At 37.4% G+C, this 16,626-nt stretch overlaps 1 protein-coding gene across 1 annotated transcript in view; it reads right to left on the bottom strand.

Moving 5' to 3' along the window:
• LOC122807607 overlaps positions 1-16,626 on the bottom strand; it is a 1,864,409-nt gene that overhangs the window by 1,626,069 nt on the left and 221,714 nt on the right. The window contains exon 5 of the mRNA XM_044078518.1: positions 5,770-5,893. Within this exon, the coding sequence (XP_043934453.1) occupies positions 5,770-5,893 (124 nt within the window). The remainder of the gene's footprint in view (positions 1-5,769; positions 5,894-16,626) is intronic.

Here is a 16,626-nt window from a genome sequence, read left to right as displayed (position 1 = left end):
TTTGGTCCTTCTGGTCATCACAGGAAATGCTAGGGGTGGTGTCATCTTGTGTTTCTTCTACTCTCCTCCTCACTCTAACTCACCCTCCCTTTTCTCACTTTCTTCCAACTCTTTTATCTCATAATATTTCCTTTTCCAATGACTTCAGCAACCTACATAAAGCATTTATTGCTATCACAAACTAAATTGTTGTATCACTTCCAGTGTTTTTACAGTCATAATACGCTGTAAATTCTATAAGCAACTTTATAAGCAATTATACATTATGTTGATTCTTTAAACATTGTTTGTGTAATTGTTTTCTGTAGCTTTGTATATGTATTTACATGGAGCATTGCTCCCAGGGCATCCACTGAAAAAGGGCTCAATATGGCCCAATGGACTATCCCAGTTAACAAACTGCAAATAAATAAATATAATTCTACAAACTGAGTTAGCAGAAATGCATTGGATAGGAAATCTACAAGCTGACCCCCCCCCCCCGGGACTTAATACATGCCGTCCATTGAAACCTGCCTTAAAAGAGCATAGACTGAATTGTTAACTGTGATTGGCCATGGGTCTATTTAAAGTACTGATAGAGAATTAATGGATTAGATCTGTCGAAGGGTATCATTAGTAACTGAAAGCACTTTTCTTCTTATCCTTGAGTTTATGCTTCAAAATGGTTTTATCTTCATTAATTTTATGTTTTATGCTTTATGCTGTGGAGGTAGTGACACCTTTTATAGTGCATTACATGCATATATAAAACCACACATACATATAGACATAAACATTCATCTGTCTACATTTATCTCTTGTAGAATGATTTGTTTTGTCAACATCTATGTAATCGACTAAACAGATGGTCATGGCTGTGAGAGATCACACAATTCTTTGTGTTGAGGAATATACACTTTCACAGATTTTTTGCAATTTCAGAGTTAGTGTGTGTGTGTGTGTGTGTGTGTGTGTGTGTGTGTGTGTGTATATGGGTCGACTTTATTTCGTTGTATCTCATTTCACTGAATTTCAGTTCAACTCGACCACTTTGCTGAAAACTCATGCCCTTTTTTTTTTCTTAAGGTAAGAGTGGGATGTTGGGGAAGGATAGTAGGTATATTTGAGGAGGTAGGTTGTGCAGAAAGACAGACAATACAGCATACGAGGCGCTATATGACACATGTGGGGGGGTAAATACCTTGGACGAGGAGGGGGTATTTGGAAATCAGAAGCCCATGAGCCCCCAAATGGAGACAGTGGGACTGAGGTCCCCAACCATGGCCAGTCACTACTGCACATTCACGCTCCCAAAGTTGACTGTGCTGGGGGCTGAGCAGGAAGGGCAGGGTGACCCTCTAAATGCACCACATGGCCATCAAGCTGGCATAGCAGTTCTCCAAACTCCCTTCGGAGCTCACTATGCACCAATCCCTGGACCTGACTTCAGGTGACAGGATCCTGTCCATGCCCACTCCTGGGGGGGATGAGCCCCATCCCCTGAGGCAGTTCTACTCAAAGGTGGTGCAGGACCAGCGGACAAGGAGGTCTCAAGGTGGGTCCCATATGTCCTGGGGCCTGGTGTCACGGCCAGATGAGGTGGGAGAGGTGGGTCCGCTGGGACCGGCCTTCCCAAACATGCTATGGTGTTGCAGTTTTAAAACATATGTCGGTTAATAATAATCAACACAATCCAGGATTAGTTATAACAGCATGTATAGATATTCCCATTATCCAAAAATACCAGATCTGGAACAGTTGCATAGCAAACAGAACACATGCATATATGGAACCACAGTGCCCATTACAATGGCATGCATGTTACATTGATAGCAACACGCCACCAATTATAGTATTTCAACATGGAACATTAATAGAAACACATTTCAGTATTTATTGAATAACAGGACATATGTCCCAACAGTAGGTTTGGTGTAAACATACCCATTGATATGTGTATTTAGATTATTGTTGCAGATATGGTGGGGGGAGAGAGAGAGAGATGTCAGTTAACAACTTATATATCCTTGTAGTACTCACAACATTAATGATCATTGCTCTAATCATTACTCTACAGGTATTATTACAATACTCTATGGCCTTGGTTTGGGAGTGGTATGTTTGTACATAGTGTATACTTCAACTGTCTAAATTCTACATCACTTACCTAGTAGACCTGTGGAGGGAATGTTTGTTAACACTACCTGACTGTTTCTACACGTATTCCCAGATTCCGAGTTAATATTATGCACACACCTCTCAGTCTCTTAATGCACACACTCTGGACAAAGCTCGACAACATGGGAGTACAAATTGGGACACATTTTGACTATTGTTCTCATAAACTTGGAGAGTTGCTAGTGACAGGATTTGTTTTAATATACATTTTCTGAAGATTTTGTGGTCTGAAAATCAAATGTATGTCATTATTTAGTGACTACAATTCTGAGATCATCCCACTGATTTGCCAAGGGGACAGAGGAACAGGCAGAAAATATGAGCCAATTAACTGGACATTCTGAAAAAATCTGTACAGCTGAGAGGTATGATTATGCATACAGCTTACTACCACTTCCAGCATTCGAACCATGGCTGTGTCTACTAAAAATACAACAATTTAAGTTTCAGCAGTGTGCTATTTGGATATTGCTGTCTATCTCTTCAGTGTTTTCTGTCCAAGTTTCTCTTGGTTGTACAATCTGATCTTGTACTTACAACAGTCTTATACAGACATTTTTAGACTTTTTTATGTAGCACAGTGAGGGTAACAGTGGTTAGCACAACATTACTATTCAGAGAATGCAGCAATAAATGCCATAAAGTACCAGAGTAAATACAACCAGTCTAGAATTTAGAGCTTTATTGCCAGGTAGTTACAGTTTTATTTAAATATGACCTGTATAGGACTATTACTGTCACATTGTCCGGATTATTCAGTACAATCCATACACAGTTTTATACTACCAGGTGACTTTCTACTACTTTATATTTATTTGGTATGACTACTACAAGCAGGATTGTTACTCACCAGCCTTGCAAGGCAGCCTTTGCAACCTACTAGCATGGGCTTCCTGATTCACAGCCCACTCAACTGCAGTTGTAAGGAAAATAGAGAAATATGTAGGCATACCTATCCATCATATACACAGGCTGGACATTAGTAAACAGTTATTGGTATGTGTACGAGTACTTACACACTGCTGGGACATCACCCCTCTGCCTTGCTTCTTGGACCCACTTGTCCAAGAGCTCCTGCTTTCTCTGCTTTTAAGTCAGCATAGTGGTGCCAGACCTGCTCACCAGTCTGAGGGATACCAGTGGCATGGGTGACATCATGGGCGAGACGGTCCCAGGCTTCTGCTTTATACTGGGAGCCTTAGCACTGGCCCTGCAGGAGACTCTCATCATGGTTTTGTACCAGGAGTCCTACCATGACCTTGGACACCTGTATGCCCCAGTGCTGCACATGGAAGTGCATGTCCTCACCAACTCCTGCCATACTGCTTACAGTAGGAAGCTGCAACCAGTTATGAGCTGTATTCCCACCTGTGGGGTTTAAATATGGCCAATTTCCTTCTCTTTGCCGTGACTGGACAGTTTTGAATATGCTGAGCTAAGCTAAGATATGGGAAAACCTGCTTAGCTAAGGTTGGCAGTGCTTAAAGGAGGAGGTTCAGCACTGCTTACCAATGGGCAAATCCACTTAGCTAGGCTGCTCATTGCCTAGCAGTCATATTTTCACACTGCTTACTCCTGGTAAGCAGAGCTGTGCAATGTTAGCATTGCTTATTTTCCATTTTATAGACTATCTGCTGTATGGCATTGATTCATCATTCATTACATATTATAAATTTGTTTACTGTCCATGACATCCCCCAATGTTTTTTCATTAAATTTATTCATGTGTGACTATACTGTATGATGCACTTGTGTTTATATGGGGGTTTCACAAATTTATTAAACTGACACCTCACATCTGGACCTAATACAGTACTCTGGTTAACAAATATATATTATTTAGTAGTTAATTATAAAAACAAATGTTTATGTACTGCCTTCACATGTAAAATACAAAGTGGTTATAGTGGGGATTGAACCAAGAATGGCTGCTTGCAAAGCGGACACACTAACTACTACACTATTGAAATACTGCTTATGTGTGATGTCTCTTGCTATTTAACTTCTTGTGCTGTTTAAGCTGGACTAAGCGTAGCTAAGCAATGGGCAAACCCACGCAGCTATGCTTAAACTTTATTGCATTTATAAAAAAAAATTATTTGTTGTGTTATTTTATTTGTAGCCTTCAGAATATCCTTGCTAATGCTGAACCTGTTATTCTATCAACTTTCTGCTTTGTGGGACGGTTGTCCTTTTTGGCTTTGTCCACATTCCTTACTGTGACGGGTTGGGAGGTGCACGGTATGTGCTTATGCTACATGTGTTATTCTAACAACATCTGTTTTGGTTGGGACGATTGTCTCTTATGGCTTTTACCAGATTTGTTATTCTGATGGGTTGGGGTGTTATGAGCATTCTCGCTCATTTTAAATTGCTGAAAGGCAATTCTGGAGTGCAGGGGGTGTGTATATTTTGAGAGCTCTGCTCTCACACACACACCCTGCGCTCATATATGGAACCATGTCTGTATTAGAGCACAGCAGCGCGCCTTCATACATATGCATTCCGCGCTGCTGTGCTGAACAGGAACAGCCCCTGCCATGCAGGAATAACTTATTCCTTCATGGCTGCTTGCTGAATCCCAGGGCATGTTTTTTGTTTTCAATTTCTCATTGCAAGCATAGCAGCTCATAGATGTTTGCAGTTTGAACTTTGTGCAATCAATGTTACAGTCAACATTAGGCTGTTTCAACTAAGAATATATATGTATATTTTTGGGGGGAGGTATATTAGTGCTGAAGAGTCTACAGTTTCTATTTTATAATAAAACATGAGACAATGGTGCAGACTCTGTCTTGTACAACCAAATGCACCAAAATAAGTTTCTAAACAATACCTTTTTCTTTCAAAAGTCCCTGAGTCCACACAAACAGGGCAAATGCTGCTTCTTAAACAGTCCCAAAATTCCTTTCTGCTTTGGAATAAAGCAGGAATCAGGATCCGAAGCACACAGATGGAGTCCAACTCAGTCTCTCCCTGTGAATCCTTTCACAGGAAGATGGCATAATCTCAGAATAGACCATAGCAATGTTCCCTTAATGTAACATAACGCTATATGGCAAAGTCATGGCAACCCCCCCCCCTATGAGAATTCAACATCTGTGGTTTGGTAGGGATACAGTCTTCTGTTTTATACACCTCTTAATTAGATCATTGGTTCTACTAACTGAACCATGCAGAAATCCACTGTTCCTAATATAACGAGATGTTTATTTTATCAATACTTCTGCTCACAACCACTTACATCATGTTTTAAATCAATGGTTCTCTGCACAGTTTTTACAGTTGCTTTATACAATGTCATGGCATAAGCCACTACACTATGTTATTTTACACACACACACACACACACACACACACACACACACACACACACACACACACACACACATTTTGAAACTATGCTCTGTTGCTACTTTGAAATTAGGAAAAGTGAATGTTGTCTCTTGTTTAAGAAACTCAATACGCATAATGCAAACAAGAAAAAGATAAAAAGATAATGACTGACAAAAAAAAACACACTCTTCTTTAGTAAGGCAACTTTCTAGATCAAGATAAGTAATTATCACCTATCCTTATATGTTAGACTGCAAATTTAGAGGGGCTTACCATCAGACAATACAAAGAATAAATCCAGCAAAATTTCATGTGGTGCCAGATCTTCTGTGCTGCTAACATCATTTTCATTTTGGATGGTATCAGTATATAATGCCCACCATGTTCCAGTGCCTTCCTGTCAAAAAAATAAACAGTGAATGAAGAAATGTCATTGTGTAATTTACAAAGCATAGTCTTTACATAGAAGAACTATAACTAATATCAGAACACAGAAGTAATTATTTGAGTGACTGTCCACATATTGTAACAGTAACTGTCATTAACTGTTACCAGCTAAAAAGGGTAACCCATTCAAGGTAGAGTGGCTTAGATGTAATGAGAGTGACTATTGCTTGCATCATCAAATACATCTAGACTCGGGCAAACAGACAATGCTGCATAGATTAGAAAAGGGAAGACCACGATCAGAAATATAATGGCTCTAACAGGAGCTATAAATGCATATCCCTCATACAGTAAAGTAGTCAAATTCATCTAATGAGATACCAGAGTAACATCAATAAGAAAGCATTTGACATAGTGGGTAAGCCCTTCATGCAATCCTATAGAGAAGACTTAATTGCAGTGCTAAATACATAGTTATAGAAGTTTGAGGAAAAAAACAAAGCATTCTGCATGGTTGAAAAATTAACTAGTTCAACTGTGATTTCACAGCATAGTATTTGTACATCTGAGGAGCTGTGACTTGATACCATGGAGATTCCATTCCATGGGTTAACAATCAAGCCAAATAAGATAAATTATGAATCTTGGGGCTGTATTCACAATCAGCAACATATGCAAGAGGAGTACAAGTTGTTTTATGTTCTTTGGAAGATTATTATGATTTATAGCCCCCCCCTTGCCTATAGGAAACACTGTGCTGTTTTTAGGATCACTGTGCACTTTTAGGTAGTGAGGTTTGTGCTCCACTTGTAAATAATGTAATCAATGGCTGAGGTCTATGGGTTTTAGTTTCTCTGTGTGTTGCTCTGATACAAACTTGTATAGCATCTGATTTATAGATATCCATGTTATGGACGTGCTGGGCAGTGAAGGGATCCAGCTGTGCGCACATGGCACTCTTGACATGTTCCATCATTGCACTGCAGTGATAGAGGTCTGCACATTGTCAAGTATGCCAATGTCTGTGAGACATTGCATGTGTGAATGGAGGCATAACTGTGTGTATGCCTGTGTGGCTGTATGTAAGTGTGTTTATATGCAGTTGGTTGGATGTGGGTGTATGGGTAGGTGTGTGCTTGTGTATGTGAGTGTATGCAGGTGCATGTGTTTATATGTGAATAGGAGGATGCATACATATGTGTGTGTATTTGGAGAGGGGTGTCAGAACCTGTGTGTGGTCTTCTTAGTAAGTACATTAAATAGTACCAAAGGTTGTGGTTGTAGGTATCCACTAAGTAGCTGTTGCAGCTACTCAGTCAAGTATGTCGCAAGCCTATAAATTTATGGGTAATGAGATGCTGTCCTTTTAGGAATTTGGATAACTTAGAATTGCAAAATGACACAGTAGCACAACTCAGCAGATGGATGCAGGGCAAGTTGCCCTGCTTTAACATTTTGCATCAGTATCAGTCTTGAATTAATTGTTGTTTTCTTTATCACCCTATAGCCATGGCACAAATATATGATAATTAATCATGCATTGAACAGCTACTGTTGATTCAGACTGAAAGAAAAAAACACTAGATAACAGGAAATATACCTAACAAAGTATTATCTCATCCCAATGTACTGCTCAAAACTGACTAGTCTCTACATACAATCTGGTGGCTATTTGGTTAATTTTTTTTCAATTATTTATTTATAGGCAAGCGATTGCTTAAACCTAGACATGCTGCACTTACATATAATTTACAACACATAACTGAATATATGATCAGAAATATACAAATTAGCCATGCAAATTGAAACACTTAAAAAACATATTAAGCCTTTAGTTAAGAAATGAAAATGGTAAATTACAAAGAAGGAGAAGTCACCCCTTTCACGACTGCAACATACTGTACTAAATAAATGGTACCTTTTGATCTTTTAAAAAAGGACTCTGACTTACTTGCCAAAACTGAAAAGGAAAGCTGCTTCTATAAGACTGAAGCAAGGTAACTAAAAGCATCCTTTAATGCTGTTAAGGCACAGTTTGTGGATATATGAATAAAAAGGGTGACTTTGTATTTGGATTTATACAGCATTCCATTTTATTATTGGCATAATGCTATTTCGATTGGGACATGGTTTAAATCCAGAGAAAGTATTCCAGTAGTGCAAAGTTTCAGTGCATTCCACACATCTAAGAACATCAACTGCACAGACAGGGAGAAAATGTGGAGGAGACTCAATATATATTAGCAACAACGATGACTCTATGTTGGTTAAATAGGATAATGCCCTGGAAGTTATCCACATGTAAATCACTATAAACCAACTCCCATGCCATATCCTAGCAAGCTATTGGTCACTCTCTGTGTCTCTTAAATCCCATGACTCATACCTAGACCTACCGGAGACCCTCACCATTAAACAAATACCCTATTCATGAGACTGTCCATCTATAGACTAGGAAACATACACTGCCTCATACTCACAGGCATAGTGATTCCTGGACTTTATGAACACAATTCAAACCAGGTGATTGCTGTATAATGTACTTTGTATGCCAAGGAATCACTTCAAGTCAAGAGTGTACTGTTATGTTACACTATAATGTGTCAGTCGTTGATTATTGTTTCTGCAAATGTTAATGTGGAGCTTTTCTCCTTGGGCCTCCACTGAAAAAGGACCCATGTCCAGTCGGACCATCCCGGTAACCAAATATAAAAAAATAAATAAAAAAAAAAATGCCCTTGACCAGATAGTGTGCACACCCAACAGAGGTTCAAACATACTGGACCTGGTACTCACCAATACAGAAGAGTGATTACTGCCCTACCTCACAAACACACGTGCGTGCGTGCATGCACACACACACACACACACACACACACACTGAAAAGAACCTAAAGAAATTATTTGTTTCTTCAAAAAGGGATCTTTAGACTTTAGGCATAGAGAAAGCACTGCCAATTCAGCTATTGCCATGGACTTGTAGTGTGTACATATGGACTGCATTCCTGGTACAAAGTTCAAACTGAATCAATAGACTCAAGGAATTGTGCAACTAAGATTTGGACTTATAAAATAGGGGTAAGGGAAATAGGCAGATTACATTTATATCTTTAGCTACAATCACAGGTTCAGATAAGCTGTTAATTAAGATTATTCTTTATGCCATGTGTCTGTTTAGAGACATTTTCTTTATTTTATATGTGCAAGTTTACAAATGTTTGTTGATTTTATTTATGGAGTGCATTGTATAAGTCACTTTAAAATAAAGAGTTGCATTTTAAGTTTTAAATGTTTGTTGCTGCTATTTATTACTAGCTTACGAACATGTGTAAAGGAGTGGTGTGCTAATAACTTGTTGGCATCAGATTATCAAAGACTTACAACTGGCAATATATCATTATTTAACAATTCATTTTTAAAGGTAAGCATAAATTACATTATTGGTTTGTCATATGCTTTGGTTGGTAGCAGTATTACTGCAAAGACAGGAAAGAATGTCTTGCCAATGAAAAACATGTATTTGTGTGTGTATGTGCTTTTGTGTGTGTGTTGATTTATAGTTTCAGTTACTTTTGCTAGGATAACACTAGAAGGCACTGGACACAGTCTGAAGTGCAGAAAATCCCCAGGAACTGGTGGTTATAATTCTGATTTTAGATTATTTGTGTATGGCAAGTACTGGCTATTACTTGAGGCAGCAGTATTCATTTATTGTAAGGTGCTAAGGCAAGTATCCACTCACATCTTTATTAATGTAAGCTTGTAGAATTATATGCTCAGTCATCCAATATAAATAGGTGGCAGCAAACAAATCCTGACATTGTAGGTCATTTTCATCATAATAATTATTATGATATGCTACTGAATCATTATAAGTGATCATAACAGACAAAATAAACTATTACCAACCAAACAGCCAAACAATGAACGAATGTAGACAAACCAACACAGAGACTGGAGAAGCTGCAACACTACAACACGGGAAACCTCACCCGGCCCGGACACGGAAAGGATTGACAGATTGATAGCTCTTTCTCGATTCTGTGGGTGGTGGTGCATGGCCGTTCTTAGTTGGTGGAGCGATTTGTCTGGTTAATTCCGATAACGAACGAGACTCCGCCATGCTAACTAGTTATGCGGCCCCGTGCGAATAAAGTGTTGCAGCTTCTCCAGTCTCTGTGTTGGTTTGTCTACAAAATAAACTATTACCATAGTATACAAAGTAAACATCAACATAATCCCAGACAGTTTTGAACAGCTATGAATAATGTTCGTCAGCCAGAAAAATCTAAGACCCCAACCCCAACTACTAACAGTTCAACTAATATAGCCACGCAATTTAACAAATTCTTTACAGAATCTATACTTGCACTAGCAAAATCTCAACACCCCCAGACCCAAATGACAAATAAGATCTCCTAATTAAAGAAAACAGCTTTACCTTTCAACAAGTCACTGTTTCCCTGATTTAAAAAAAAATATTCAAAAAGCTAAAACCAACTGCACTGGCTGCAGATGAACTTCCAGCAGAATTTCCGAAAATAGCAGCCGAAGCAACATTATATCCAGTAACTATCCTAATTAACCATTCCATTTCTGAAAATCTAGTCCCTGACCTCTGGAAGGTCTCTTATATTATTCCCCTCCATAAAGGGGGAGACTCAAAAGAACTAACAAACTATCGCCCCATAGCCATACTGTCCCCCCCTCTCAAAATTACGTGAAAGGTGTATTCACATTGAAATAATGCAACACTTCACGACACATCAACTGATCACTAACACCCAACATGGGTTCAGGCCTCACCACAACACAAGCACTGCTCTCATGTCTTTCACTCAGTTAATGGGCATAGAAATTATGCCAAATACATCTCAGCTCTCTTCCTAGACCTTTCCAAGGCTTTTGATATGGTTAATCATAACAAGCTAATTAAAGCCCTGGCAGAATTAAATCTTAGCCAGTCTACTATTGGTTTCATAGTTACCAAACAGGGAGACAGCAGGTAGTTTAATGACACCAAGAGCTATCCCCTCTGCTCCCTGTTATAAAAAGAGTTCCACAAGGCTCCATTCTTGGACCTTTGTTATGTACTATACTCACAAATAGCCTTTACACCTCTGCCCTCCACTCCTCAGTCATCCAATATGCGGACGACTCCAAATTGGTCTGTGCCCCCTCTTCTCCCTAAGAACTACGCCAGTAAACACAAGCTTCCTTTCTCTCTGTTGAATCCTGGCTCAGTGACCACCAGCTAATACTCAACCCTAGCAAAACAAAACATATCATTTTCCAACCAACTCAACAAACTAAGCCTGACCTATTATTTAACATCTTATCAATTATCAAAACTATCATATCTCTTGATACCCACACAAAGCTTCTAGGGGTTATAATTGACCATAACATGAAATTTGACATCCATATCTCCCTCACCATAAACAAAGTACAGAAAAAACTAGGTACTCTATAAGAAATAAGCAGTTCTTAACAAACACTGCTAGGGCCACCACTGAATGCACTCATCTCATCTCTACACTACTATAGGATTCTCCAATCATCACCAACCTTAGAAAATCTGACCTATCCAAACTTGGTGCCTGTTATAACAAAATTGCCAAATTTGGCACTAACAATCCCTACAGATCTCACCACTGTCTAGATCTCAAACAACTCAATTGGCTTGAACTTCCGAACCTACTTCTATACAATCAGCTTACCCTGACCCATAAAATTCTACACCATCCAAAAAAACCCTTCTAAACAAGAACTAAGTTTATATTCCTGTACCAGAAATTTCCACTCCACAAACAAACCTCTTCTCAAAGTAACTAAACACAACGATGCTGCTGGGTCATCCCTCTACTCTAATACTATTGCCAAACAATGGAATAAACTCCCCTCCCCTCATTACTGTTATACCTTCCATACATGAATTTAAGAAACACTTAAAACTACATTTACTGAACTCATAGCTCTGCAACTAAGAAAGTCCAGGCTAATACTAGGACCCTCTAGGACATCTATCTAAGTTCAGCTACTAAAATGTAGGAATTTATATCTGTTGAAACTATGTCACATGTAGCTTAATGCTGAATATTGAATGTTATTAATATACTGTGATGCATGAATACAAAATGTTGATTAGCACTGTTCCTTGAATTACTAGTCTCTTAAAATTAGTTGTGGAGCATTTCTCTCTGGGAATCTGCTGAAAAGGGATGTTTGTCCAGACTTACTTTCTTGGTAAACAAATGTAAAATAATAACTAAATAAATAAATAAATATTGAAGAAAAAAGCAAACTGGTTCCAACACAGCACTCTTTAATAGCAACACAACTAGGTAAGCGCTTTCACAGATTACATCCGCTTCCTCAGACCAAAATATTAAAACTCAAGTCACATCTTTAAACATTCTAGCAGCCAATGAGGCACACTAATCACTGAACCAATTTAACGCATTCATTGCCTTGTCTAAACAGTGAAGAACCTAATATCAGTCTGTAAATCAGCAACACTATAAAACATACATTGCAGCTTAAAAATTGCTAAGTACATAATTAAAACTGACTCTGGTCTACCACATAAACATAAATATAAATTCTAAAATGTATCAGCATTTAAATATACTAAAATATATATAATATATATATATATATATATATATATATATATATATATATATATATATATATATATATATATAATCTGTATAAATATGTATATAAAACTGGTCAATCTTGTGGACATATAAAATAAAAAACATAGCAAAAATATATATATAAAAACCAAGGACATAAGCCTGGTACTACTTGGTCAATGTGTCAGTGCTCTAGCTTTTAAAAAGGGTTTCAGAGACACCTTACTATTGAGACCTGGTGGTTTGTCATCTTGATAATGTATAATCCACTTCTTTTCCACTGATTCTGTCTTATTATTGATGTCACCACCTCTAGTACTATCGTGTATGACTTCTAGAACAAAAAATTTAAACTCATGTGCAGTGCCTCCTTTCGCAACATGCATGGCCAACACACTTGTTTCCTTAGCATTCCTAATGTCTCTTAGGTGTTCTAAAATTCTCTCCTTGAAGGCTCTATTTGTTTTGCCTATATAGAATGAACAACAGATAGTACAGAAACAAAAATATACAATGTGCTTGGTATGGCAATCAGCATATAAAGTGGTGCTAATCTCAAAGCCTAATTGTGGAGACTCCCCAGAGACTCCCCAGACTCTGGAATAGATTGCTGATACATGTCAAGCAGAGTGCCTCTTTGGACCTCTTCAAGAGGAACCTTGACAATTGGATGGAAGAAAGGAAATTCACCCCAGGGATCACGTCAGTCGCCCTGCTAGACAGGGGTCCAGGAAAGTAAATAATGTGGGAAGAAATAGCCAGGGAATTGTTATGGCTAGGCTTGTATAGGCCCTAGGGCTGATAGCCTAGTACCAACCTATGAACCTATGAACCTATACAAAAGTGCTCCTCCAATATATATACTCACACAAGCCATACATCTCCTGCATGGGTACGTACCCATTCTATCAGATTGTACAGCATTCTGTCTACCCTTGGATTTGTAACATTACTGGTTCTTAAGAGATTTGTTATTCCTGAAAGTAAAACTGGGTTGGCGACCTATAACACCTCTGAGTCCAGGATCAGTCAAGAGAATATCCCAATTGTTCTTAATAACATCACATGCCATGCACACATTGCTAGCAAAAGTTAGTGGCATCCAAATCAAGCTGACAAACCACAGTTCTCAATAGTAAGGTGTCTCTGAAGCCCTTTTTAAAAGCTAGAGCACTAAAACATTGATCAAGTAGTACCAGGCTTATGTCCTTGGTTTCATATATATATATTTTTGCTATGGTTTTTATTTTATATGTCCACAAGATTGACCAGTTTTATATACATATTTATACAGATTTTATTATATGTGTATACGTATATATATATATATATATATATATATATATATATATATATATATATATATATAAATATATATATATATATATATATATATATATATATATATATATATTTATATGTGTATATATATATATATATATATATATATATATATATATATGTATATATATTATAGTATATTCAAATGCTGATACATTTTAGAATTTATATTTATGTTTATGTGATAGACCAGAGTCAGTTTTAATTATATACTTAGCAATTTTTGAGCTGCAATGTATGTTTTATAGTGTTGCTGATTTACAGACTGATATTAGGTTCTTCACTGTTTAGACAAGACAATGAATGTGTTAAATTGGTTCAGTGATTAGTGTGCCTCATTGGCTGCTAGAATGTTTAAAGATGTGACTTGAGTTTTAATATTTTGGTCTGAGGAAGCGGATGTAATCCGTGAAAGTGCTTACCTAGTTGTGTTGCTATTAAAGAGTGCTGTGTTGGAACCAGTTTTTCCTTTTTCTTTACTATTTTGCTATTTGCTACATTGGTTCCTCTATCGGTTCAGAGGTTTGTTCTGACTTTACTGCTAAATGAATAAATAAATCTGCTCATTTATTGACAAATGAAAAATCTTTGAAAATATAAAGACTGTGTAGAATAACAATGAATTTTGCACACAGTCTTTTTCGTAATTGAGCATGACAGTCATCTTGTGCCCCTATCATGCCAGAGTTGTTCTTCACTTCATCAGCCTACTAAATATAAGTCCTTGTGTGCAAATACAACACAAGAAACTAATCATTTAGTGTAGCACTTTAGTCTGTCATCACTGTTTCTAGTGTCAAAATTCACTTACATAAATCAAGCCAATATTATATTCTGCATAAGTTCATAATTTATCTTAATGTAGACATTTCAGTCATTCTCGTTGATACCCATTGTACAGTACACAACTTCATGCTGAAACAGTTGCTAATGCATTATTCAGTGAAAATATACAGAAGTATTTCTGAAAACAACAAACAGTTATGACTTGTCATGCTGAAAGTAAGGGCACTCAGGACCTTTCTCAGATTTTCGACTACTGTTTCTGGTCAGTAAAGACTCATGTACAGATGGAATCCTTAATTTATGTCTGTTTGCATTTATACCACTTTTGCTGAGATGTCATTAATTAACCATTCTATATGAAGGATGTTGTGGAGTTAGAAGCAGTGGATAATGGGATGTTTGCGCAGAGCAGGATACAATCATACATCTACTGCATGTGCAGACATACACACACACACACACACACTATATATATATATATATATATATATATATATATATATATATATCTCTCTCTCTCTCTCTCTCTCAGAAATTCACCAATCAGCATGCAAGATGAATGCGGAAAGAAACTGTAGATCCTAGAGAAAACTCACACTGACACAGTAAGGCTATACAAAAGCCAACACTGCCAGAAACCAAACCAGGGAATCATGGTCTGTAATGCAGCTATGCTGACTGTACTATAACTGCATTGCATCAAAAATGCTGCCCTTAAATGCTAGCTTTCCATGTTATGGACTATAAATGGCTGTTCTAAGTCAGGTAACTTTCTGATCTAATATAATGCAGCCTTTGATCTCCCGAGTTCCCCTTTGTTCACCCTGACATGAAATGGTAGAGGGAACCATCAGATGTCTGTGGATTGCCTACCTACTTTAAAACACACTTGACTTTCATGCAAGTTATCTGGCAGTACTGCCTATAAATCATATGCCAGTATTTTGACTTATACACTGGCATCTATTTCTATTACACAGATGAACATTCATGGGCCATAGTTTCCTGCTCCATTCAAATCATCTACCTCAGACAATACCGTGTCTTTAGTGTAGTCATTGATTGTAGTATGTGTAGTCATTGATTGTAGTATGTGTTGCTTCCTGTTGCATTAGTTTAAAGTGTTGCTTAGATCTTTTCTCCAAGTTTGGATTGCTCTTTCACAAACATGACTGAGTAGCCATTTGTCTATGAATCAGAAGCCTTCCTAGCTTTCAACACCTTAAAAATATGTCTTTGGTGATATCCAGCCTGTAGTTGTTTCATAACTAGTCTTTTCCTCTCCACCGACTGCTCTTCAGATCATTTTCTGTTTTCTGTTAAATGAGGTGTGAATAAACTCATACAACTTTGCCAATCTGTTCCTTGGATACTTATCTTTCCTTTTCCCTACTCATTTCCCTTATTCAGACACAAAACTATAAGTTCATTCTATCCTTTGGTATCAGTTCCACATAGTCTTATTTTCTCTCCATATTTCAACAAAAATTCTTATTTTCCTTAATCCCATCACTGTTTGCTCTACCTCAAAGTTTTTTTAAATTCAGATTTTACTTTTGCCTTTTCCTCTCTCCACAGCAAATCACACCAACTGGGCCTCGAGTCAGAGAAATAAGTGTATAATCCAACAGGAACAAAGTTAATAAAATTCCTCCACATGAGTGAGCGGCTTAAAAATAACTGCTTTATTAGTAAAAGCAAGCGCTTTCACCTTCTGGTCCGAATGCTTCCTCAGACATTAATAAAATCACTTTAATCAACTACTACTAATATAAAGGGTAGTCATTAAAGACAACTTATAGAATACCCAGTTTAATTACTACATCATCATTCTATGAACCCCATCAAATTAACAATGCTAAAACTAGAAACGGAAGACTACTGAATGCCAAAGTCATTATGTTGAATGTCATAACATTCAAAACAGGAAAACACTCAATTGACTTGCAAAAAATATATATCATTCACAGTTTAT

This window comes from Protopterus annectens, chromosome 7.part1 (genome assembly GCF_019279795.1).
Source record: "Protopterus annectens isolate FY-2018-M chromosome 7.part1, PAN1.0, whole genome shotgun sequence".
NCBI classification, from domain to species: domain Eukaryota; kingdom Metazoa; phylum Chordata; order Ceratodontiformes; family Protopteridae; genus Protopterus; species Protopterus annectens.
This window is presented reverse-complemented; position numbering and strand designations above follow the sequence as displayed.